The sequence below is a fragment of the Cyrtonyx montezumae genome, unplaced genomic scaffold, assembly GCF_038088225.1.
Source record: "Cyrtonyx montezumae isolate F1298 unplaced genomic scaffold, pur_monq_1.0 scaffold_17, whole genome shotgun sequence".
In the NCBI taxonomy this organism is placed as follows: Eukaryota; Metazoa; Chordata; class Aves; order Galliformes; family Odontophoridae; genus Cyrtonyx; species Cyrtonyx montezumae.
Genome location: NW_027071903.1, coordinates 26,785,796 through 26,812,142, shown reverse-complemented (window position 1 = coordinate 26,812,142; position 26,347 = coordinate 26,785,796). Strand labels below are relative to the sequence as shown.

The following is a 26,347-nucleotide window of genomic DNA, read 5'->3' as shown; positions in this document are numbered from 1 at the left end:
GCAGTGCTAACACTATTCAAATCTGTTGCTTGCCTATCAATCAGAAAGAATTTTCAAAAACAGTTGATTCTTTAACGTAGAAAGAAAAAAAATGCTACCGTACAGATACAAAAGCTAGAAAGATCAGCCCTCTCATCTCCCACCTCTTTGGACTGATGCAAGGCCAAATGAAGACCACAGACCAAGTCCTGACAAGTATTAGAACTAGTCCAGACATAAAATTCTAGGTTTTTTCTCCTCTCAAAGATTTACATCGAGTTTATTGAACAAAAACTTCTGGCCTTTAGCACCATCTTGTTTGCCAGCTACTCCAGGAGCTGCATCTAAGTTTCCAGTGCCATGGTGTATGTAAGTACCTCCCACACACAATTTTAGTGTTTTTGATGTTTGACAATGCATATAATCCAAAGATGTGCAAAGCTTTACAATTTTCATGATCAAGGCACAAGGCAGTGAAACTACAGAGAAAAACAAACAAAAAAAACCCACCGAGAAAAATAAAACAAGAAAAGAAAACTCACAACTACAAATTAAAATTTGCCCTGTTATCTATTTTATGGCTTACAATCTACATAGATTGACACACACACTGCTTCTTCAATTACTTGCAGTAACAGAACTCTAGTTTCATTCTGTAGTTATTCACATTCAAAATCTGGAAAGAAATCCTGTGAAGAATTCTGCTATCATTGTTTATTTTTTAAATTAAATTTGACCAGCCTTATTCAAAATTAACAAAACATCTCATGCAAAGTGATATGGGCAAGAAAGCTTTATAAAAATACACTGTACAGAAGAACATTTGGAAAATTGCATAGAAAATATCCATTTATTTAAATCAAAATAAGGCACGGTTTTATTAGATATGTTTTGGCTGTAAAAATGCAAATCTGTTTTGATTACTTTTATGTTACTAACAATATTTTTCATAAAAATATAGGTGCATGAGTAAAAACTTCTGCACAGAGTATGAAATACTCCACAAAATTTCACCAAATTTACTGGAATATGAAAAATTTCAATACTATTTTAAACCAGAATCCTACATGCTACTGTCCTCCAGGTTGTTCACTGGCTGGTGCTGTGCCTTCTTCATTTCCTGGGTAATCCAGATGTTCCATCATCTAGATGCAAAAAGTAACAAAAAAAAGAGAATAGTTCTTAATATAGAAATATTGCTTTTTCCCCCACTGGTACAAGTATTAGTTAGCTAAGAGAAATATAATTAAACATATGTTAGGAGTGCATTTTAGCAGCATACAGATAGGAAGTCCTCTATATAGATCAGAAAAGTATTCAAGCTGAGTAATCAAAGCTCTCTTTAGTTAACACTTTCCACTACAAAAGCATCTTCTGTTCAAGGATTCTTCATGAAATTAAGTGTATACATCAAAAGTGTCTCAATTATTGAAATGGAAAATGAAAACAACAAAAAAAAAAGATTGATGTTAAAAAATTTCAAAGACACACTTTGGAGAACTAGAAATAGAGCCTATAGTCCTACTTAACACTTAAAGTTAGCAAGCAACAGCTTGAATAGAAAAGTTTGGCTTTCTTGTTTCATAACAGTATGAGCTAGCTGTATTGCAAATGTGTTGTTTGTAAATTTTCCTTTTCTTTTAAAAAGAATAAAGGAAGTGGAACAATAAAGACATGCTGCAGAAGATGACATGAGCCAGATTATTACATAGACCAATTTTAACTTCAAATTTATTAAAATCATTAGAAATCACCTGAGTAACACAGAACAATTTTGTTCTCCCTGACTAAAAGCAGCTTGTTTCCCTATTCACTGCTGTACTATTACAGAAAAATTAGGGCTCTGATTTCACTCCTAGGACAAGGCACTGAATTAATCACAAAGTTAATATGCACATTAGTTTGCAAGGCAAACCAAGATCCATTGGTTGGAGAACTTCATCATTAATAGAAGGTCAAAGATTGGAAAGTTTTGGATAGTTTTAACAGCTGACATGCAGGGACAGAAAATATGAAAGTAGTTGTACTGCTGGAAACAGAACATGTCCAGGGGCTCCTGAGTAGCACAGCACGGTTATTAGAGCAAGGGCATAATACTTGCAGCATCAAAAGGCAGAAAACCCAACACAGTTTCTTCAGTAGTGACTCATCCTACCTAGTAGAAAAAGGGACACAGACATGGAAGACTTAGCTGCCTGCTACATGGCTTCCAAGCAGGGTAGATTTCCATGTGATGAGGACAAGATTACTTTCCTGACAGGCACCCACTGAACTACCCTTTAACACTGTTGTATTGCAGCATTTAAGCATGTATGATTCTCCATACAGGGCATAAAAGGGTAGTTCCAATAAACTCTCCTCTAGCTATGACCCACATCTGTGACACATACTTTTATACCAACATAGCAGGGTCGCTGCAAAGTGTGTAAACATTTCTTATTAAAATTAGGTTATTTCAACTAAGCTGTTTTAAATCCAGATGCACCAGCGAATCATACAGTAAGCTGAGAAAACACATCCAAGGCAGAAACAAGGCACTGGGATTGGGAGTAAGTATTAGGAGAGCCTAGTGGGCACAATATCAAGGTGACTAAAACCAAAAGATGTCGTTTCACACCTCCTATCTTCATGCATCAGAATTGACAAGAGTTAAGGCTTGCTGATATGTCTAAGAATAGGGCTGAAGGCTAAGAATAGCACACACACAGTCCAGTGAATACCAAACTCTTGTGCCAATGACAGTCTTACATTCACTTCAGTATATCTAGAATATTGGCCCTGCACTGTGACCAAAAACCCACATCAAAAGTCAACCAAAGCAAAACACTCCCTACAATTACAGAAACCAAACAGTCATTTTAAATGAGGATTCAATTATCTGTTTCCAGGAAAAACAAAACACAACAAATAAAAAATTAAAGAAGAAAACCACCCAGGACCACATCACACCAAGTATGGTGTACATGGCTTCCCCTTTACCCTAGGGAGTATCGTCCAACAGCTGGCATAACGAGGGCAGTGTTGGAAAGTATTTTTGTAAAATGTTTCCCACATTAAAGCAACAAGCTGCTTCCAGAAGGAAGAGCTAACATTCACAACAATTCACTGCATCCCAACATGAAAGCTTCTCCTCTGAATCCTACAATAAGATAAATAGCACAAAATGTGGTTATGACATCACATGTATTTAATTTTTAAAGTCTCTGCTTAATGTATATTCGAGGTTCCTTTAGAATGGCTCATAGAATTTAAAGGTATTTCAGGCTTTCTGATTACGTAAATTTCACAAGACTGAAAAACCTGCTATTTCTAATCTCATCACAATGCATGACAAGGACAGCCCACAGCTTGGAAGTCAGGCACTACAGGCACCTTTCTAAACATGTAGGCTTTTCTTAAGTAGCTTCTTCCATAAGTTCATCTCAGTTGCTCAGGTTCTCTTGGGATAACTGCATCCTGAAAGTCACTGCTTGAAGTAGCAGGAATCTTTATGATGACCAGCTGCAAAACGAAGGCACAGTGCTAAAACTCTGGACAGCACTGTTATTTCAAGCTTTAGAAGAGCCACAGGAATCAGAACATACATTGTGGAGAGCTGACAAACATTGACATTTTTCAAGTGGAAGAAATTTATCAGCTTCTTTCTAACATCTGAATTTCTGACATTTTGGGGGGGCTGCATGGAGTTTCATGACAGATAAAAGAGTATGTAACACCTATGCACACTAGAAAATAAGATTCACTCTGATAACACTGCACTCATAATTCTTAAAAACCACACCTGTGATTAATTCACAGGCATCTTGAAAACATGATTTAAACTGACTGTACAAAGCAGCAGATATTTGCTGCGTAACATGCCAACCTGTTGCTTTATTGTTTCAGGGAAAGGCAAAAAACATTTCTAAGCTCCTCCCATTGACCAACTATAAAAAGTTGGCACAACTGGAAGACTAGAAAATTCTACAACTGCTAGATTTTCCAAGGCATTACTGAAATGATTTCACAGATTTTAATGATGAAAAATAAACAGTATTTTCAAGTTGACAACTAGGAAATAAGTATCAAACATTATCTTGCAGACATAGATGAAGAGTATAAGCAAACTAAAAGACCTAGAAAAATCCTTACTATAAACTTGACAGCAGCAATAGAGTCTGGCCTTCCGATTTTAATGTGCACCCAATGCCTCCCACCCACTTCTTAGCTTCCTCTTTGGTTTGTACCTAGTTTCTGTATTACAAAGGCTTTTTAATCAAACTTAACTTGCTGAAGTACACTTTATGAGAAGAGAGAAGCTAACAAGAGAAGTACTTTCCAGTTCAGAATTTAAGATACACTCAGCGACAGTTCACTACCTAAAGTTATCTTCTTTGTATAGAGCAGACAAGTTATTGCTGACTGCAATTCAAGGTTATATTTAGATCCTTAGATTCTGCAAAAAAGATGAAATTTGAAAACCTGCCCTGCTTTCTACATACTGTGCTTGAGACAATGGACAGTGAAAATAAATACCATGTCTGTGTCAGCAGTCACGAGCTCCAGCCTACCAAGGTGAAACCTTCTTGCTACAGTAGATGACAAAGGATGAAGATTGCTTAGCAGCAAGATCACAGAGAGATTGCAGAAGCAGTTACTAAAGACAAATTAAAATGCTTAGCATTGTACTGACAGAAGACAATGAAATTATTATTTAGCTCTAAGAAGGCTTCTTACCAATGCAGCAGCACATAATAATTAGCTAGGGAACTTGCATGTGTTTAATAACAGCACAAATACCACCACTCCTAAATACCTGAAGTTACTCGTAGGGATTTGGGAAGTTATATAGAGCAAAAAAAGGATACAAAGCCTTCCTTCAGTCTTGGGATTCATGGATCTGTTCATACTTTATACATATAAACTTTTTGTGTTCCTTTAAAGGAAAAAACAGGGAACAAAAGCAGATTTACAGCTTGTCTTCACTACTAATGCCTCCCTAATGAATTACTCTGAAAAACTGAAAGGAAAATAGATGAGAAGAATAAAAAGAGGAAACAGAGGGGGACAAAAAGCAAAAAAAAAACCAACCAACCAAACAACCCATTAAGACGATTAATCAAATTGCATTAAAAGAAGGCTATAAGCACACCTTGTAGCAAAGGCGTCCTGGGAGAGTCCGATACCTAAATAAAATTCAATTATTAAAATCATATACAATGACAATTTTTTTTTTAATTAGAAAAAAAATTAGAAAAGCTGTGAATACACACACACACAAAAAAAAAAAGCTAACTAGTGGATTACAAGAAATAGCAGCACTCATGAAACTTAGTCATCTGATACCCTGTACATCCTACCATACCCCTATCTTAGCATGTTTTGCCCTGTCAAGTCTGCAAGGTTTCATCGTTCCCATAAGGACAAGGCAAACCTTTTCAGACTTCTGGTCACCCCTTATCCATGAAGCACCCCTAGTCAAGTCCAAATTACCACTGATTCTGCAAGCTCAAGGTAGCTAAAGGTAAACCTGTTGCATTCCTGTATCTTTCCTCCTCAGAACAAGTACTGAAAGCTGAAGACTTGGGTTGCAGAGATTTTGTGTTTGCTTGCATCAGTAAGGGCAGTTCAAATTACAGACTTCTGTTGTGAGGACAACGTATAAGACCAACAAGACAGCATTCTGTGAGCATAACTTGAATAACATCCTTAGGAAAAGAAAACCTCCACATAAAAAAGTTCTTTGGAAAATTATAGAAAAAGAAGAGTTCGAGTAAAAGTTACACAGAACGGTTCAGTCACAGACAAGTCTAACTGGGGGGGGTAAATCAACTGTTTTAACTGTGCCAGAAATGAGATAATCTGACCTCAAAACATGCTAAAGTTCAGAGCAGTTTTAATCCCTCAAGAAACTAGTTTAAAGGACGTGATGTAACTACTATGGCAACATAATTCTCCCAAGTATGAGTTTTGCTATTAGAAGAGCAAGAAATTTTTGTTGCTGAAGAGATTTGCCAGGTTTGCTTAGGCCAATCTTACTCAGAATTCAAGCAAGGAAACAAACAGTGAAGCTCTTTTCCCAACAGAGACAGAGTTACTAGACTTTGATATGTAACACATACATCAGAATAGCAAACAGCCACCCATTTATATTCAAAATCATGGTAAACCAAACTCATTAGGACCTATAGAGATACACTCCTATTTTCTAGACCTATGAAAGACAAGACTTTATGTAGACAAAGATACGCAGTATCTAGTTAAAGTGATGATCTCTTTCTGAGTAATTTTTAAGTCAGACTTCAGTGGGCACAGGTGCAGATTACAACAAAAAGGCAACGTTTAACTGACCATACCTCAGGAGCTGAATGACCACCAGTTTTACATCTACAGAAATTGCCACCACCTGGCTTCCATTGCTCCGCTTCAGCTTTGCAATCCAGAAGCTGAGTAAGCAGAATCTGCTCCTTTGCATCATCAGCTTTCTCCATCAACTCTCTATCCATTCCCTGAGCTGAGTTCAACACAGACCAGATACAGGAGATAGTTTCTGAACTGAAACAACACTGCACTTCAGGTCTCTGGCATTAAATTTAGAGCAACATGGAGATCAGTCTGTCTTAGAATAAATGCCAGCTGGCAGGGGCTCCTGACACATACAGTTTCCACAGCTGCAGCACAATCAGGGCAAGGTGCACATGTCCGCAGGCAGAGGGGTAGTGGTAATGAAGTACTGCAATGCCTGGGTAGTGGCAAAGATTACCTCAGGGGAAATACAGAATCCCACAGGTGTGTACATGTGCACTGGGATAGGTAACAGTTTGATAACCACCCAGATACCGTGCTGCACTCCATATCATCCTGAGAATGTACAGGAACTAGTGTCTAAAATTCTTGTTCATCACCATCTCTTTTGAACCATCTCTTAATACAGGGCTACTACTGCAGATTGGAATCTCCAGGCTCAACTCAGTGACTCATATTATAACACATCAAGATGATAGATAAGCACTGTTAAAAAAAAAAAAGTCAGAAGAAATGACCTTCTACGAATACTGAACGAGCTATTTCATTTTCCTCAAGTTTCATTCTGACATATCACATACTAGGCTAAGATTTTCATAGAGTCAAAGCTTCTTGCTTTTCTTTATAGAAGATTAACCATTAATACTAGAAAAAATAAACGGATTCCTGGTATTACCAAGTATTTAGAGAAGCATATATACGAAGGAATTAACAGAACCAAAATATCCAGGGCATCCACCCTACCTGATAACTGCTTCCTTTCCAAAACTTCTTCATCTCTTTGCGTCTCCAAGCAACAAGAGAGCTAGTAATGAGTGTACATGGTACAAGATAGAGAAGGGCAGGTTGTCCCATCTTCATTAATGCCAGAACAACAAAAGTCAGCACCATACCAACAGCATAAGCTATAAAACACAATCAAGTATATTTTTAAACAAAGTCAGTAGTGTAGTAAGCCAGAAAAATATTTCTTTTTCTTTAATCAGTATCTACACCCTGCTAATATAACAGAAGAGGGACAAGAGATTGTATGTATTTGCATGCTTTCTCAAAGTAGCTATCTTAAAAAAAATACCTAAAGTATGGGCAACCACATTAAAAAGATTTATGAAAAGATCTGACAACACTGAACCTTTACTTGAAGGAAATTATGTAGCTCTGCCATTAAGAAAAAAAAACAGCATGAAGATTATTAATGCTGGAAAAAAAAAATTTACCTATTGTACAGGAAACATAGTATACAGAAGAAGAGCTTGTTTGAACATCAAATCTTCGACAATAGGCAACCAGAAGCCCTTGAACAGAGAGGAAAAACAGTTTAATGAGATGATGAGCCCTGAGTTCCTTTATCCTCAATTCTCCAAATCAAAGCAGCATAAAAATAAATTATACTAACAGTTCCCGTTACTGTGTGTTATCTTCTTCCCAATTCTTTTCTGGGAAGCCAAGAATCAGTTCCAGAAATGCTATAGTTAAGTACTGAAAAATCAAAACCATAGCATAAATACTCTACTGAGATGGTTATTAAGAAGTTTTCTTACTTTTAAGCAAGATAAGTACTTTGTGTTATTTCAGTGCTACTTCAAAGGCAACAAGACAGAAAAGTAACAACGTCATTTTAACACTTTTCTTCAATAGAATTTCAATGCTCTTAGCAATCAGGTATTTTTGCCTCTGCAGAACACAGGAAAAGGGAATCATCACGAGATGGTGCTTTGTGCCTAAGCAATTTGCCCAGGACTCCAAGTCGAGCTATGGCCAAATTCAGCTCTTCTGAGAAAGACAGAAAAATCTGATAATTTATCTTCCATTACCTCAACTCTAATTATGCAGTCTATGACACAAAAATGCTGTTAAGTCACAGAATCCCTGCTTTCTGCCAGACTTCAGTGAGATCTCATTAATACTGACAACTGGATTCTGTCTGTGGGACTTGCCTGGTCAAAAAATGCAAGGCTAAAGAAAAGCAAACAAAAAACAAACAAAAAACTTGTTCACATTTCACAGTGTATTTAAGTACACTGTAACACAACAAGCTCTCTTCTAGTCTGGCTTTTGTGGTATTCCACACTAACAACACAAACTGATGCATTTGATTTAGTAAATACTTTGTAGAGTAAATCCTAACGTAAGTCATTTGGGAATCAAAACCAAAGTAAGTTACAATTGCCAAAAATGTCTGCTCACCTGGGACAATAATGTCTCCAAAACCCAGCAAAGAAAAGGGCATGTCACACAGTGTCGCTGCTGAGAATTCAAGTCTAGGCACTCTAATAACCACAGGTAACTGTAAAACAGTATTTTAGAAGCCCACATAAATCTAATTTAAAGCATCTTAGTGTTTTGGATTATTATTTTTTTTTAAATGAATGAGCAGTTTTAATATCATTAATGTATCACTAATGAAGGACTTCAAAACAGATAAAACCTAAAGTAAAAAAACAGAAACCAACAGAGAGTGGATAAAGCTTAAGGCAATAGGTAAACTGGAATTTAAAATTTACAAATAATATACACGCACCAAAAGCAACTTGAGACAGCATTCAATCATATAATGAGAATAGCAAGTCTGGATTATTATCCTAACTATACAGCATTGATCAATGATTTCCAGGCCCTGAAGAGAAATTTGGATAGTCAGGTTTTCCCCAAAAGAATAGTCTTTTCAGAGGGAATGATTTAAAAATCCAGTATCTGAAATACAATCCTTACTTTCTCATGGGGAGCTGAGCGTTCAGCAGGGACTTCCACCAAGTTTCCATCATTCTAGGATCAAACCCAAGTCAACAGGGATTTAATACTTACAAGAAAATAGCAAAAGCTGGCTATATTTTGTGAGAAAGTTATGCCGAAAAGCACACTATGAATTAGCTACTAAATGTCAGTATTTGTACACTGTGACTATTAAAACAAAAATTCATACCTTTTCACTGTTTCCAAAGGGACCAGCTGCAACTTCAACCATTATACTCGCCCCATTCTGAAATTAAGGTTATTTTTCCAAAGTTAGTGGTTTTATATACCAAAGCATTTTTGCTACATTTACAAGAAGTGCTTGCACTTCATCTTAGAATTTTTTTCCAGAAAATTTCAGGAAAAATCCTGAACATGAAAAGGAAAGCAGTGCTCCACAGTACTGTTTTCAGTATAAAAACATGTAGTCCAGCATAAAACTACTTAAAAAAAAAAAAAAGAAAAAAAAGAAAAAGCATCAAAACCACAAATCCACTAGATATAGCTGAAGTTCAGATAAAAAAATGTGCCAACGTTTTCAGCCATGACCCTTCTGCTTCTGTAGAAGAGAAACTACGTTTGCATACAGTTCATAATATACTGCAAATGAGCACTGCAGAAGGTACAAGAACATGTTCCACAAAAGGAAAGCAAGAAAAGGAAGAAAAGGAAGAAAACTGGAGAACAGTCATTTCTCATCATCACATCATCACCCTGTCACACAATTGAGGCCAGAGTATTTCTGGCTCTTAAGACTGCTGAAGACTTAACTCATTTAAGAAATTCATGGCACCTGAACAAGCATTGTGCTCTATGGCCCATATAAGACAGGAATTCAAACACTGCTGTCTAAAATGGGGAAAAACAGAAGGAAGTCTGCATTTCTGCTTCACAAATCCTAGAATACTAATCTGTTTGACAAAAATACTCCCACGATGACATTATTTTGAAGATAAATTCACAGACATACCTTTGTGATAAACGGTGTTATGAAGACAAAAAACACATCATAGAGAAGGAGAAGGCCTAGAAGTATCACACAGGACTGTCAGAAAGAGAAAAACAAAACAAACAAACAGTTACTAAATGTTTTCGAATACTACACAACTAGATTCTGTTACAATTACTGTACTGCAATGTTAAAATATAAAGAAGCAGAAAAAAAAGACCATATAAAAACATACCAATGTTTTTATTTTTCATTATTACAAACAGTAAACACTTTTTGTTTTCCAATACTTCCTGAGTACTGAAAAACTATCTCCTTATGGACACTTGGCATTGTGATACTTTTTTTAATTTTTTTAAAGTTCTGTAACTTACAGTACCTTAAAGTTGGGCATTTTCAGTGTTTTAATGAAGTTTAGGCAGAAAGCAATTCCCAAAATATCTTGCAATATCCAAGCCCACCTAAAAATAAGAACATGTTTACACGTTGTTCATCTTACTCACGGAATCTATGTGTAACACTGATAATCTAGATTTTTTTGGACACACCGAGATTACGAAAGGGAACAGGAGCAAGAAGCTATTTTTTATGAAACTCTGCTAAAAACTGCAAAAAATACAGTAGCTTTTATGCTCTTCCCTGATCATAAACAGGTAATTGTCCTTTGTCAGTGTGGAACAGAACTCAACAGAGGACACTGCAGGCTCCTGCTGTTCACCTGTATGGCAGCTCACTTGCTCAGTACACTGTGTTGTTGACTGGAAGCTCTGCTTGCAGCATGGCTTGAAATGCTACCAAGAATTTTACTACAATATTTATTTTTTTACAATCTCATGTTTACAATGCTACTTCTGCACCTTTCTTCTCTTTGGCAATCAGTAACAACCAAGCTAGCTGGTCCTCACCTTCATAATTTTTTTTGCAACTCCAAATTACCACACAGTTCATTTGTATAGCTTTGTTCTCTATTATTCCCATACTTGGTAAGTTTCATAAATACTTTTATAATTTCTTTGAAATCAGTTCTGGTGTTTAGAAGGACGTTGTGTGCCAGAATGAGTTGCACAACAGGAAGTTTGTTGAGGACAATTATTCATATTATCCTTTCAAGTCAGAATGCATCACTTACCTATCTTCATTTCGGAACACAGCCCAAACAGCAGCCGCTGCTATGCAGAATGCAGCAAGGAAAATAAGCCTCACTTCAATATTTCTGTTGCCACACACAATCCTGAAAGAAAAGTAATCAAGTGAAAGGAAAGCCCACAAGAGACAAAACACATGCCTGTGCTGTTACGGTGCCTTAAATTTACAAAGCATTCCCATCCTCAGACACCTTCTTCTGTCCCCTTTGTTTCACCAACATTCAGGAGTTACTGCAATTGCAGACTTTATCAAACTGCATTCATGAGTAGAAACTAGAAAGTACTCAAATGACACCTTATAAAAATGGAGAGGCATACAGTACCTGCACTGCCCAAATGGGATTTCTCCTATTAACGCAGCAAGACAATTGTACAGGCTCATTGCAGATGCCAAGCAGAAGACCAATATTATAACATACACTAGATAAAAAGAATGAGAGATACAAGTCAGTGACAAAACTGGGGAAAAAGCATGGTGAACAGGAATGTACATGTGATACAAACTATTAACAGTAGTAGCACTACTCAGTGCACTGCCATTGGAGATCACAGTCAACAGATTACAAAAAAAAAAGTGCCTAATTCTGCAATGTCTCTGCCATGATCAGTTCTCTTCAATACTTGAGTTCTGAAATCTCTGAATAGCGATAAAAAACAAAACCAAACAAACAACTGAAAGCCAAAGAAATATCTGCAACCAAAGAAACCAAAAGCCAACCTTTTTATTCTCCTTTCTTTGAGAAGTAATATGACATCTGATACTGCTTTCAGTTACATTTCTTTGGTTATAGCTAAAATCAATGTACTTTTTACAACTACCAGCATTCTCCATTTCTGATAATATTCCTCCCATCATATTTCCCTGTAGTCATTTTGTCTGTTCTTCCATAAAAATTTCAGCAACTCCAAGATCAGACTGGTGATTTAAGTGGTGCTTTAGGATTCTAAACATCCCACTCCTTCCAAAATTTCCATTTAGCTATGAACTACCTGGTTGGGAAGAATCTTGATATTCTGGGTTCCAGCTTGTGATATACTGCAAATCCTAACTTAAACTAAGCACCCTTAAGAGATGCAGACAGACAATAGAAACTGCTGTTTGCTTGGGTTGTTTTTTTTTTCGATTGCAAGAAAGGTCTGGTTAGAAAGTAATTCTAACATTTTTAAGAAGATAGGTGTGCAGGTTTGGGCTGGAATAGAGCTCCTTTTCTTCACTGTGCTGCATTTTGGATTTGTGACCAGAGCAGCCTGGATAACACACTTCTGTCCATCTGCAAATAGGCTGGAAGACTACAGGAAGTCCCAAGACATTTGAGGCACCTGCATTTACAAGTAACCACTACATATGAGGAAGGCCTGGAAGCAGCTGAACACCTGCCTTTCTGATGGGAAGGAGTGACTGAATTCCTTCTTCCACTCTACTTGTGTGCACAGCCTTTCCTTTACTTTTAAACCCCATCTCAACCCACAAGCTTTCTCACTTTTGCTCCCCACACTGCTGCAGGGGAGCAAACAAGCAGCTTTGTGCTGGAAACTCTCTCTGTAGCAGTTCAGTTACACAATTATGCCACAGTTTGAGAAGTAAATTTAAATAAGCAATTGCTTTTAGCACCTCTAGAACAGCAACAAAAAATGCACACGTCAGCACTGTTCTGCTTTAAAGACCATGATTACAGTATATTTCTAACACAAGTTTATGCATACTCCGTGCAACTCTGTTCTGTTATTCAAGATAGTACTGTTGTAACACTAAGTCATTAAAGTACTATGCCAGTATGAACCCTTTAAAGACCACCCCCTTTTAACTCTCTCATTTGTAAAGTTGCAAGTGTGCTCAACCTTTTATAAGTGAACCAAAGAAAGCAATAGAGCCAATAAATGCCAGAAAACTTGAGGGAGTGTCTGGATTTTTTTTCCCTAAAGAATTTGCTTTTCCCCCACACCCTTTAGTTCAGTAGGAGCAGTACCCTCACATTTTTAATTTTGTATTAACGTGCACCTGCTCAGAACTCATTCCAGCTCCCAGAAAGGCATCACACCGGCAACAACAGAGAAAACTCCACAACCCAAACCTTAAGTCATTACTTACATTTAGGTATGAAATACACAAGGAACTCAGAAATCTGTATCTGGAATTTAGTCTACAGACAGAAACTGGCAGTAAGAGAAATTGTCCAGCTTCACTGATTACTTGATCCTAACATCAAGTACTGATGTTAGGACTTGCATTAACATGCTATGGTAATCACGTCAGTGTGGTGGGGTTATATTTGGTTGTTTTTAATTAAATACAGAATTTTCCCTAGAACAGCATATCATACCATGGTGACAATTTGTATCTGATCCAAAGTGCACAGAACTTAGGCTTCTTTGAATAAGACATTACATATATTTTCTCTGAACTGCCTACATTTTCTTCTCTCCCTAACTAATTTATTACTCCCTTCCATTTCTCTTCCTTTAAAGGGCCTCACTCTTCACTTCACCTTCCTGTCCCTTTCTCCTTTAAGAGGTCTTTCTCTTCACTTCTTCCTAAAACTTACCTGAAACTGAGTAAACAGGCAAAATCTTTAAACTAAAATTATTGATCAAATTAAAAGATTAATCAGTCTTCTATTTATACAAGTTTAGCCAGAGTAGTGCTGCCCAGTCAAGACAACCAAAGCTAAACAGAATCAGACATGAGCATGGTGAAGAAATGTATTCCGCAGAACCAGAAGGGTGAACTTGCAACAAATTCTAAGAGAGTGAATTTAGAAGGAATTCAATTCCAGTAATTTATTTGTACTAGAAAGTGCCATTTAAAACAGCACACATTGTCTGGTTGCATGATCTGAGGGCAGAAGGAAAAAGAAATCAACAGGTCAGAAACAACATTTTAATTGAATTGCATCATTCAAGAAACTACCTTATTGTGCAGGGTAGTGCCATTTAGCTTGATACTTTAATGAGAGCACAGCAATCACAAACTCAAGGTCAATTGTGTGTGATACTCAAAAAAATCTTTGACTCTGAAGAAAAGTTCTTGTTATCACCCTCTCCAGAATGTCAGCATTTATCGTGGAGGGTTTATTTCCTTCTTAAAACTCATCACCAGTCACCTCTCCTCCACAGTACTTCACTCAGACTGAACACAGTACAGGCAGATTCTAAGACAGTAGAAGAAAGCTTCTCTTTTTAATTAGCAACGACATGTTTTCAATCTTCCCCTCAATGATGGAGCGCACAATTAAAAAAATACATATCTTATCTTTAGTTATAAATCTAGCTTTTCAGACTTAGGCACCTAATAAGCTCACACAGAAAAATACATCCAATGAGATTATCCATTGTTTCTTACCTAGCCATCTGTAGAAGAAATACAGTAAAATCAGCATGACGCAACAGATGATCACAAACAAGACAACTGTTAGAGTGGTGAAAGTAACATTTTCCTCCTTCTTCCGTCTTGTTTCTCTATCCCCAGGACTTGCTGTTGCTTTCAAATTCTCACTACATTAGGAAAATGACAAATACATTTATGTCAGATGAGAGATTAAGAAAAAAATTCTACTGTGATCAGAACTGTTTGTTATAAAGCATTTAAATAAACAGTACTTAGACCTAATCCTTATTTCTATCAGGCTTCAACAATTTCAGAAAAGCTGTATGTGTGTTGATTGAGTTTCTCTCCACTGATATGTACTTCTAATTTAGCACAGATCACAAGAAAAAGGTTTTTAATCACCCTCCTCTCCAATAATAAGGGAATGTCAACTTTAATGAGAATTCCCAATCAAAATCCTGATCAGCATGAGGAAAAGCTGTCTAACATAAAAAATTTTAACCTTCTTTTCAGGATGTGTGCTCTCAGCTTTATTAGTGCATCACCTCTGACTACAAAATACCTTGGGCTAAACACAGTTAATCTCTATGATAAATTAAAACCATGCATACTGCACAGTGTTTAAAATCTCAATTACAGACAGTAAGCTTCTGCAAAGCCCCCACACATAAGCGTAACAAAACCAGCTGGCAATGAATTCTTTTACCTATAAAACACTGAGTAAATGAAGGGGGGGGAACATAAAGTAGACATTTTCACCAGAAATCAGGTTTCTATGCATGCATACTCTGTATCTGTAGCTCACCATGCAAAATAAGGAGACAAACTGTTGTGTTTTACTCTGAGCAGATAGTCCTACTACTCTTTGTACAGACACTAGTGAAACTTGCCCATCAGATAGCATGTTCCTGACAGATCCCAGGGCCTACCTACAACAAAATGCTGAATTCAGCACTGAAATAACTACCTTCAAAAGAAAAAAGCCCATAGGAGCAAGATGAATCACCTTCTTAGAGAACATGCTTTGAATAAGCTGCTAAGAAAAAAAAAAAAGAGCTCAGCCTAGACTTATGAAAGTGCACGTCTAACAAGTTTAATATAATTACATCTAAGTTTTTTTCCTCCAATATGGGAGACAGCATCACACTTTGCTATTTTAGCATTCAGTGAAGCCACACCCTAAAGCACTGTGGGGCAAAAAAGAAGTATAATCACATCCAACCTTCAAGAAAGAATCCCCCCTTCTATTTCTTTAATCTCTTCAGAAAACAAAAAAAAAAAATCACTACTATTTGCATAACAACCAGTGGGAAAGAGGAAGCTGTAGTTATCACATGCAATCCACTCTGAGTTCTGGGCAACAAAGTACTAGAACAGAGAGCATGAAGTTGTAGGTAGTAAAGCACCCTGGGCCCTGCTGTGCACGAAGATATCCAGCTACATCCAATTTAACTCGTGACTAAAACAAGTTCTGTGCACCTAGTGTGCTTCATTTCACTCAGTAAAGCTTCACTGTCTTCCAACACCATGCAGGATCTTCTCTTATCCACTTGTTTCCTTGCATTTGCCACACAGCCTAGTCCCAGAGCTGCTCTCCACCCTGGCTCTGCTGCCATCCACCAGAAAACACACAAAGCTGAGGCAGATAAACCTGGATGGGCTTTGGCTGGAGCCACCCAGACACAAGTGAATTCTGTTCCCCCGTGACTGTAGTGTAGTGCAGACATCTCAGAGGGTGCCCCTCAGCCAGCTGGGACAAGGCAGTTGTACAGGTCCCTGGGCAGACCACATATGCATACGTATACCTCCTTCATCACTGGATGATGAAAGCATCACTGAAATTCACAGCACTTTCTGCCATAGATACTGGAGTGTTATGATGGCAACTTATCAAAACATTAACTTTCATCCTGCCAAGAGCTGCATTATTTCTCAGGGACTTGTACATTTTCCTGATCTCTTCCTCTGCTATATCCTTCAGTAGGTCTTTGAAGAGTCCTAAGCAGTAGACTGTACATTATGTTATGCCTTCTTGCATCCCTGCCAAACCAACCTTCGGACTCTTCTTTCCCAGAAATACTGTCATATTAATCAAAGATTCATTATTGTAAGCAGAAAACTCTAAGCAGCTTAGGTCACAACAATTTTGTGATTTTTCAATTGTTACATATATACAGAAGAAAGTCCAGGGAAAGCATCTAATTGCACCTGGATCTTCCAACTCTTTAACGAGTACCCTAAAAGAACATTGCTTCTTAATCACAGCTACAGATTTCATAGAACTTGCAGTCCATGTAATTTAATCAGTTTTGTTGTACAGACTTACAGTTCTGCTACTCCACTCCAGTAGGCTCCTAGTGCCACAGTGAACACAGCAATTAGGAAGATGACAACCATACTGCAATCAAACTCCGGCAAAGGTGGTGAATAGAGAGCCACATTAATTTCATTTCCAAGAGTCTGAAAAACAACAGACAAGTTGGTTCATAAGGACCAGAAAGAAACTGTACATCTTATTTTCTAGCAAGATACACAACATGACTTCCTGCTCTTAATCTACACAATGGTAGCAATCACATTTTTAACTAATTGTATTTTTATCACTGTGAAGCACCAATGCCTTTCATGCCACCTTCCAGGACGTCAGACTTGAAAACAGCCTTATTACTATTGCTGTGTCAACATACAGATACAACAAAGCAAAACAGTACTTCTTTACCACCTTACAACACTTCTGGGAAGTCATACCTGTAGCCCAAATGCTCTTCATCCCCCAAATACACCAAGAGCTAGCACAGACTTCAGCTCTGCAGGACAGCATATCTGGGGTGAATTACCTCGAAATACAGACACACGTCCACTGAGCTACGAGCAAGGATCTGCCCCTCTACTGAAACCTCAGACCTCATAGTTCACATACAGGCAAGATGCTTCAGACAGGACACAGTAAAAACTCACCACAACAGGAAGTTTTAAAAGTTTCCACAAACATGACTTGAGATGGATTAAAAAAATAAAGCAATTTCATGAAATTTAAAAAAAATCAATGAGACTGAAAATGGTGAGAGAGCAGAGACAGAATCGCTATCGATTTGTACAGCAGCCTTGAAAGCAAAACCAACATGCTTCAACTAGACAGAAAGGTGAGACTCAAACAAAGAAAGGATGATGTGACAGGTAATGGGCCAAGTTTGCAGCTATCACTGAAGTAAGCCAGGGCACCTAAAGCAACCCCGCAATGAAAACAGACTTCAGAGATGGGGTAGAAGAACAGATGTGCTAACAGTCTGCGTGTGGGATAAAAGCAGAAGACGTGAACATGTCAGGCAAGTTTGGCTACAGGAAGACCAAACTGGCAGTGGAGAGACTGAATGGGAAGCTGAACGGTGCAGTGGAATACACTGGCCAATTGTGAAGAAAGTAAGATTCATCTCAGCATCTGAATTAGGTAACTACAGAAATTAACCTTATCACAGCCTACCGAAGTCAGAATCATTCCTTTGCCTCAAGTTATGGAAGTTCAGATTACCACATTCTTAGAAAACAGGGAAGAAAAGTGCTGGCGAAACATTGCAGCTGTAGGACGTGAAACAAATTAGATGAAGTCCTACTCTAATTGATGCATCCTGTATGTAAAAACAAACAAAAAACTAATGACTTACTCTTTATAGCAGAGAATTATAAAATTATGGGCAGTACTGGTGGTAGGTGGGTGGTAGCCCTGGATGATCTTAAGAGATCTTTTCCAACCTTCATGATCCTACGATTCTACATCTAAACCCAGCTCCACCTTTCAGTTCTGCTAGACTAAAGAAATATAGTTCACACTGAAGTACAGAGCACTTCTTTCCTCTTGTTACTATTGTTCTGCTCTTCACTGAGAACTTGCAAAGTCTCAACTGCCACCACAGAGCACTAGAATGAAACACAGCACGAGAGCTGCCCACTTCCCAGAAGGCCTGTGACACTGTGCTGCTACCAATGCTCCTCATGCACCTGATTCAAATGGTGGAAGTTAACAGAAATGAAGGCCTGTATGAAAATGCCAGCTCCCCTCAGATTGGTAGTCTCTCCTAATTAGAAGTCAGAAGCCTTGAAAAGCGTTAAACAAATACAGCTGTAGAAGGGAGAGTACAAGGGCTGACAGCACCTAAGAAGCATATATCATTCAGAAAAGCTACTGGTGATGTGACAGAAGGCTTTGGCAAGAAACACACCAGAACCAGGAACAAATCATTTCAAGGTTAGGCTTCAATTCATACTACTTTCATGAAGACAGCTTCCTTCTAAGATGAAAAGGGTATTTTTTCTCCTTGATACAACAGCAGTATGAGACATCACCTGGCACACTAATCTACTAGCATAGTTACCTGGTGAATTGTTATAGCTGCATACAAACAACACAGAACAACACCAGGCAATCAAGTTGTCCTGAGTCCTGTCCGCAACAATCAAGGATCTAACCTTGACCTAGTTTCTCCTCTAGGTTAGTATGGCATATTTTACAGCCACTTACTCAAGCAAAAAACATCATCATCTCTTGCTTCAGTGAAGAAATTTCAAGACAGAGGACAACCTAATCCAAAACTACACATCTGTGATTGTGTCAGATTGAGGAACTTAATAAAAAGAAAAAAAAAAACCTTCAGTGGTATCAGTGCTCTGCAAGAACCAATCTTAAACAGGAAAATAGAGAAAATAACCAAAATCCTAGACATCTAGGCACAGTTTCAGTTTGCATACTTACCTAGGACAACTTCCCATGGCAGCTCTGAAGGTTAAGAGCAGATATGGTGAAATGAGCTTGCAAGTACAATCCAAGGAGCAAAGACTACACAAGCTGTTGTGAGCCTCTGCTATTTACTGAAAAACAGGGAGTGCAACTCCTGCCTAGCAAATTTGACATTAAATAAAACGAACAAATTAAACAAAACCAAATCCCCCTGAATATAAGTGTATGAGATACCACAGCTGCCAGATTTTAATGCCACACATCTGGCATCTCACCAAGAATTCACCCACAGAAACTTAAATCATACCAACTAAGTTCTCCGTAACAGATGCTGTCATACAATAGAACAACTTGCAAAGATAAAGAAAACAGTAAAATAATATAAATAATTTAAAAAATAACAATTGCATTTGGCTTAAGATGTACCTCAAGAAGGGACAGCTTGCCTGCAAGATACCATGCTGCTAGATGTAAGGTCAGCTGCTCTAGCTCCTGTACTACAACCCTTGCTGTTTGTCAGACATCTGCAATTCTATCCAAGACTACTGGAAGGATACTTACCTAGTTTAAGATTGTGATTTATTACCCTCCCTCCAGTATTGTTTCCCATTCTTAGTGTTCTAATTAAATGTTTTCTCAAACCAACTTGAAGAAGGAAGCCTGTTCATGACTTAATATCCATCCTGTGAAAGAGTATCTACACACATTCAAATCGAGAAGACATTCATATCTGATTTGATTATTTTACTTGCTCAAAAATCTCAGACTATACATACCATAACATGCTGTAATGATATTACTTACCAGCTGCATATCCACTACGTCATTATATCTTATAAGAGCAACTGGTAGAGATAAATTTTCAAGATCAGTCTTGTTATCTGAAGGAGGAGACTAGAAGACAAAGTGTCAGTGGTAAATCCACTGTGCCTGTTTGCCAAGCAGGTTTCTATAAGCAGATTATCCTTTAAATTTCATCATATTTGTAAGGAGGAAATTAGAGCTAGTTCATCACCTTTGGCAAAAGGTTAACAAAGACAGATGTATTTGAGTTAAAATCGGAGCTGCAAACAACGTATCTGGATTCATGTTGGTCTTGTGTTATTACAGGATTAAAAGGAATAAACAAAGTATGTTTTTTATTTCCTCTGCTTTTAAAGCAAAGATCAACTTTTCATGACATGGACACAAATTCTGAAACTGCAGATATTTGTAGTTAAATTTTGCACCTGTAATAGAGAACCAAAAGAAGCAAGAGAAGTATCTGTAAAGACATGCCAGTGCCCTCTGTATTTCCAGTTTTGGATGAAGTCTTCCTGGTTTATTTTTTCTCACGTGTGTTTAAAACAAAATAGTACCTATGATGACAGGGAGTGTGACCCTCTGGAACACTCGAGCAGCAGCACTCTAACACTGCACTCAGTGGGGAGGGGTAACAACTCACACTGGCACCCCTCTGCTTCTGGGACTTCTTTGAGCTCTCTCTGCACAACACAACCTCAGACTGAACAGATAAGATGTCAATCCAGTACAGAAAAAAATCACATGTTGTAACTTACCAGCCTAGCTTTACTGGCAATCAACAGCATTTTAGCACCCAAACTTTGAGCAATCCTTGCTTTCTCCAAAAAAGTGCAGTTTCCTCTCATCACAACAACTGCTTTGTCCTTCATTACAACAGCAGGAACTTCAGAAGAATCACAGAGTACCGTAGATGTCAAGTTTTCCAGAGACTCGAAAGTCTGCAGAGGGAAGAGCAGAAAGAAGGCAGTTTGACAACACACTCTCACCTGGAAGACAGATTAATGCACTTCCTAACCTGACGTTTGTCACAAAAAGGCATAACAAAAAGGAGTTGCACGTTTAGCAACATAAAGTTGGGGCAATGGTTTTTACAGCCTACTATATTGAGGGAGGTTTTGAACAGATGATTTTCTCTGCTTTACACAGTGTTGACCTGATAATGAATGACAGAAGGGAGAGAAGTGAGAAGAATGATACGGCCTTCACCACTTCCAAACAGAAAGCATTTCCTGTTTATAGGAAGAATGCTGGACGAAAATGTGTTTTTGCCTTACACTCTGGATTAAAAAACTCTCTCAAAAAATGTGGCATGATGACACGTTCCAGGCAGCCTCCTCTTCTACCACACAGATTCAAGACAATTAAACAGGAGATCAAACTGACAAACGAATGTAAGAAAATTTTTCACAGGTTTACAATGCTTTTTATAAAAAAATAAAAATTTTACCCACAGATTTAAAACTTGGACATGGCAATGACACTGATGAAAAATATAAGGTATTTAAAATTGTTTTTAAGCACAGAGAGAGTACCACCTTTATAAACTTGAGAAAAGGCTTCTTCAAGTACACAAATGTTCACTGCAGAAATATATTTTTTTCAGTGCAGCTCCAATTTAACTCAAGAAATGGAGATCAGTTATAGCTGATCCAGATCCACCTTGTGTTCTAGTTTTCTTACAAAGTAAGATCAGAAACTACTTACAGCATTGTCCAGGCTGCTTGGAAGAGATATCCAGTTAGAATTGTAAGCTATGCAGTAATCCTTTGTTAAGGGAGTTACACCATTTCCAGAAGCATGCAGGATTCCCTCATCTCCGTTTATCTGCAATAAGCCAAAGTAGTCTAAACTTTAATTCAGAACATTACTGCACAGCTAATGCCCCAAAAAGCTGTCAGAAAGAGAAAGAGCCTTCAGAATTTTTTAGAAATACACAAATGCATTGATTCCATGAGAGATGAGAAGCTTGGTAACAGGATACAATCCCAAATATTTGGCAGACGCACGGTGCTAATCAATAGGAGTGCTCCACAAGCCTCCCTCCCCAGGCTGGCTATCGGTATTCTACAGCAAATGAGACCTATTGAGAAAAGAAAGCCATGTGATGGTATTGTTTCAAAGGTTTATGTCTGCCTGGTTTGAATAGCAAAAACCTTCTTCAGAGGAATCCATTCTATTGGCCATAGAGCCTGAATATCTGCTGGGAGAAGTGTGTCAAAGGGCCCGAGCACATTAACTGTTTAGCACAGAGCAGTTCCTCAGCTGTCAGTGAGACACTGTTCCAAGATTTATCACTAGCACAGAACTACCAACATTTCCTCTCAAATGCAGCCACCTGAAAGTACAAACTAACAGCAAATTAAAAGCATAAGGGACTTCAACAGGTGCAAAACTCAGACATCTCCATCCATCAAAGCTCTTTCTGCTTCCTGAAGGAGAATAAGTACTTTCTGTGCTTCAGAAAATCAAGTGTTAATGCTACACTAGCACAAGCCTGACTAAAAGGAGTGATTACTTGCTGATTTGACACGCATGTTGTGTTTGGCAGGCTTCCTGCTCTAGGGATGAATCAGGGAATATAATTCCTGCTCGCAAGGCAGGAGAAGGATCCAGAACTGGATGCTTACCCTGATACATTTATTGCTAAGCACTAATTTGGAAGAAAAAAATGAAGAGAAACATGGCATGCATGCTGTGCCTCATTTGGAACATCCCAACTGAAGTAATCTTGCATCCAACTGAATTTTTATTACTGCCTTGCAACTACTTCAGTTTTCCTCTTTCACAAAAGACAAAAGCCACTAGTTGAGGTTGAAGACCTATCCTGCAGGGGCTCAGCCACTGCCTCTGGCTAAAGGCACTTCTCAACAAAGACAATTCTCAATGGCCCACAGTTTATTGCCTGTTTTTTGACTGGTGGTTCCCTTCTTGCACCTCCTCCTTTTACCATCTTTAGGCTTTCCTTGTGTAAGTCCTCATCTTTCAAACAGAATAAACCATCTTTCAATTCTTATTTTTCCTATTATGCACCCCAGGTGCAGCAGGGATGTAAGCCTGGGCTCACTGTTCTGCTTCCAAGTGCACTGGTAACCCCACAGCATAGAACATCTGTTCTGATGGGATTCAGCAGGCATGGAGGCCAAGCCAAGCCCGTATTTAAAAGGTCCATCACTGTTAGCATCCAGATGAGATATACGAGAAACTCAAATGCATAGAACATGAGAAAGATATTTTACAGGTAGCAAGTAACAACACGATCCTCACAGAAAGGTAAGAAGGCAGGAAAGACTTGGCATGAACAGAAAAAGCAATATTCTCTGCTGGCACTGCAATACAAACACTCCCTCCCTCTGGGCACTGTGACCAGGGGAACAGCTGCTCGTGCTTGGAGGGCAGCGGAGGTCCTTCCCTGTGCATCTGCCACCTGAGCAGCTCCAGCTCCTCAGGCTGCCAGTCCTGGGGCACTGCTCACACCTCAGCTAGAACCAGCATGTGAGGAACATGCAGAGTATGGGAAGAGGCAAGACACAGTCTGGAGTTCTACAGGCCACCAGGGAAACACCTGACTATGTCAGCAGCAGCAAATTATAGAGTTAAGGCTAAGCAGTAACATCAGAAAACTCCAGTGCAACTGGATGGCAGCTTCATGGGGCTCACAGACAGCAAGGAGGCACTCTGTGGAGATACGAGCTGCTTCACTCAAAGCCACACTTATTGCAGTAAAGCAAACTGCACCTACAGCTGATACTATCAAACAGGATACTGTGCAGGTCCTGATCTACCAAACCAGGTAAAAAATGTTTAAAAACAAGAAAAAACAAACAAACAAACAAACAAAAAACCACATAGCAGAGCCGTACTTAACACAGGCATACCCTTCACACAGCTTCAACAGGTGATGAAGCTCTTTAGCTTCCACATTTCCCGGCTCCATTAGGTTAGAGGTTAGCTATCTCATTCCCAATGCACCGCACATCCAGACGTGACGCGATGCCCCATGAAATAACCAAAGCGTCATTTGTACAACGACAAATGACAGCAAACATACAAACAAAACAGGCCGCCAGCGCCCGGAGCGGCAGCGCGGCCCGTATCTGTGCGGGCAGGGGAGCTGCGGGGCCCGGCCCGAGGGAAGGCCGCCGGGGAGGCCTGGGAACACGGCGGAGCGCTGCGAGCCCCGTACCCGCGGCCGGGATGAAGGAGGAGCCCGGTCGCTACCCGGGAGCGCGGCGAGTACACCCGGAACCCCGCGGAGCTGCCAGCGCCCGGCCCGGCCCCGCCGCAGTGCCCGGCTCCGAGGCCTCCTCCCTTACCGGCGGGAGCAGCGATCCGCACAGCGCGGCCCACAGCAGCACGGCGACCCTCATCTTCCTCGGCCGCCGCCACCCGCTCGGCTACGGGCCGCCCCGCGCCCGTCACGGAGCCTCGGCCGCCGGCTCCCGGGGAGCTCCACTTCCTCTTCCGCCGGGGGCTGCCGCCGCCGACCGGCACGGAGCGGCCCCCTCCCTCGGCGCGGCGGAGACGGGCGGCCCCGGGCTCGGCCTGAGGGCGGCGCTGCGCGGGGCCTGGCTGCTGTGCCGCTGTGCCGCTGTGCCGCACGCTGCGGGGCCCGGGCCTGTTGGCGGCCGGGCGGCGCCTGGAACGTACTTAGCGACGGCATGTGTAGCCAGGCTGCCCGCCTGGGTTCTGCTGTCAGCCGGGCTGCCCGCTTTCCCAGCATTGCTTCTTCTTGTTCCCGTGCCTTCGCGGTGACTCTTGTGCTCAGGCAGCAGCTGTTTCCCCCCTGACAGCTCCAGGGCGCGGGGCTTCGGTTACCTCACGCTGCCATTGCACATATTAGGGAGCAACCACTCGCACCCCGTCTCTGCAGGCAAAGCGTTTCGCCTCGCTGTGCTCTTTTTGGATGATGGGGGTGCACACACGAAGCCATGGGAGTGCAGCACAAGCCTGCAGCAAGTGCCTGAGGGAATAGGTTCTGAATAAAGGTTGTTTCAGAGGTGTTTTTTTGTCGGATCTGGGAGCACTGTGACTGCGATGCACGCGCTGTGAGAACCGCTGTGACCCACAGGAAAGGGGCACACCAAGGCAGCTCTGTGATTTACCATGGAGGAAAGATTCCTTCCCCCTCCCCACCTCCCCAGTTTTCAATCTGAATTTCCTTATTTTTGAGATAGCAGGGAGGGAAGCTCCTTCCTGTAGCTTCTCCCTAAGCAGCAAATGATACTAACAGTCCACCCCAAGAATTGCATCCTTCCGGAACTGCCCTAATTACATCCATCAAAGAAAATAACAGAAACAACTCTCTCAGAAAAATCCCTTCCCTAACCCAAACATCAACATGAAATAAAACCTGTAATGACTCAGGCATTCCTAAAGCATTTCAAAGCTTTAGGAACAGACACGTTTAAAGCAGGCTTTGAGCACATTCGTTTGAAAGCAGAAACTAAGCCTAAAAGCCATTAGCACAGAAAAGAAATGGTTTGAATAATAGTATGCATATATTGAAATCCTTTTTGAAGAGATCATGAAATTATCCTTTCCTTCCATCTTCCTGTTTTCCACAACATGCACACACTTCTAAATACAAATTATTTTGCACATTAGGAAACACATCTGAAACATTTTCCATTTCAAGGCTGTTCTCCTGGCTCTCTGATTGCGCTAGGAGCTACTTTATGGGTATTGTTTTTTCTTACGTATCACTTTCTTAGCTTTTAAATAAGCTTATCCCAACCAACTTGTCTTTTCCTTTCCTTTTTTTGCATCTCTCTATCCATTTCAATCTGTTCTTCTGTTAACCTTGAATTACTATCCACTAATTTTGAGTGAAACAGTGTAAGCAGAAGATTGTTGCCTTGTTAGGTAGGCAACTTTGAAGAGTGGCTATCAGATTTAATATTCATAAGAAAATACATTGCATGATCTTTAAAGGACTAACATTGTAATTAAGAGACTAGACTCTTCACGCTAAACAGTTATTTCATACAAAAATCAGTAATGCAGGGATTTGAGGTTAATTAACACTCAAGCTTCAAAAGGATTGAGGAATTTTTAATGTGTTAATTTCTAAGAACTAAGAGAGAACAGTGACTCAAACACTCAATGTAAATATATTCATAGGAACATTAAGTAGAGGGCAGAGTAATAGGGCAAAATAAAGCAGGTGGCATGAAAAA

At 39.5% G+C, this 26,347-nt stretch overlaps 1 protein-coding gene across 4 annotated transcripts; it reads right to left on the bottom strand.

Annotated features, from left to right (window-relative positions):
• Positions 1 to 810: 810 nt before the first annotated feature.
• On the bottom strand, positions 811 to 24,691 carry SPPL2A (signal peptide peptidase like 2A). 4 transcript variants are annotated; one of them, XM_065733912.1, is made up of 17 exons: positions 24,485 to 24,691; positions 21,876 to 21,995; positions 20,927 to 21,109; positions 20,172 to 20,261; positions 16,962 to 17,095; positions 14,651 to 14,802; positions 11,634 to 11,730; positions 11,295 to 11,396; positions 10,545 to 10,626; positions 10,187 to 10,261; positions 9,407 to 9,463; positions 9,196 to 9,249; positions 8,671 to 8,770; positions 7,701 to 7,778; positions 7,228 to 7,388; positions 5,111 to 5,144; positions 811 to 1,124 (listed from the first exon to the last, which is right to left on the bottom strand). In XM_065733912.1, exons 1-17 carry the CDS (start codon positions 24,536 to 24,538, stop codon positions 1,093 to 1,095), a joined length of 1,605 nt encoding a protein of 534 aa, XP_065589984.1. In that variant the 5' UTR covers positions 24,539 to 24,691; the 3' UTR covers positions 811 to 1,092. The 4 variants fall into 4 exon arrangements, with proteins under 4 accessions (XP_065589984.1, XP_065589982.1, XP_065589986.1 ...); XM_065733910.1 differs by lacking the exon at positions 5,111 to 5,144; XM_065733914.1 differs by lacking the exon at positions 9,196 to 9,249.
• Between the last annotated feature and the right edge of the window lie 1,656 nt (positions 24,692 to 26,347).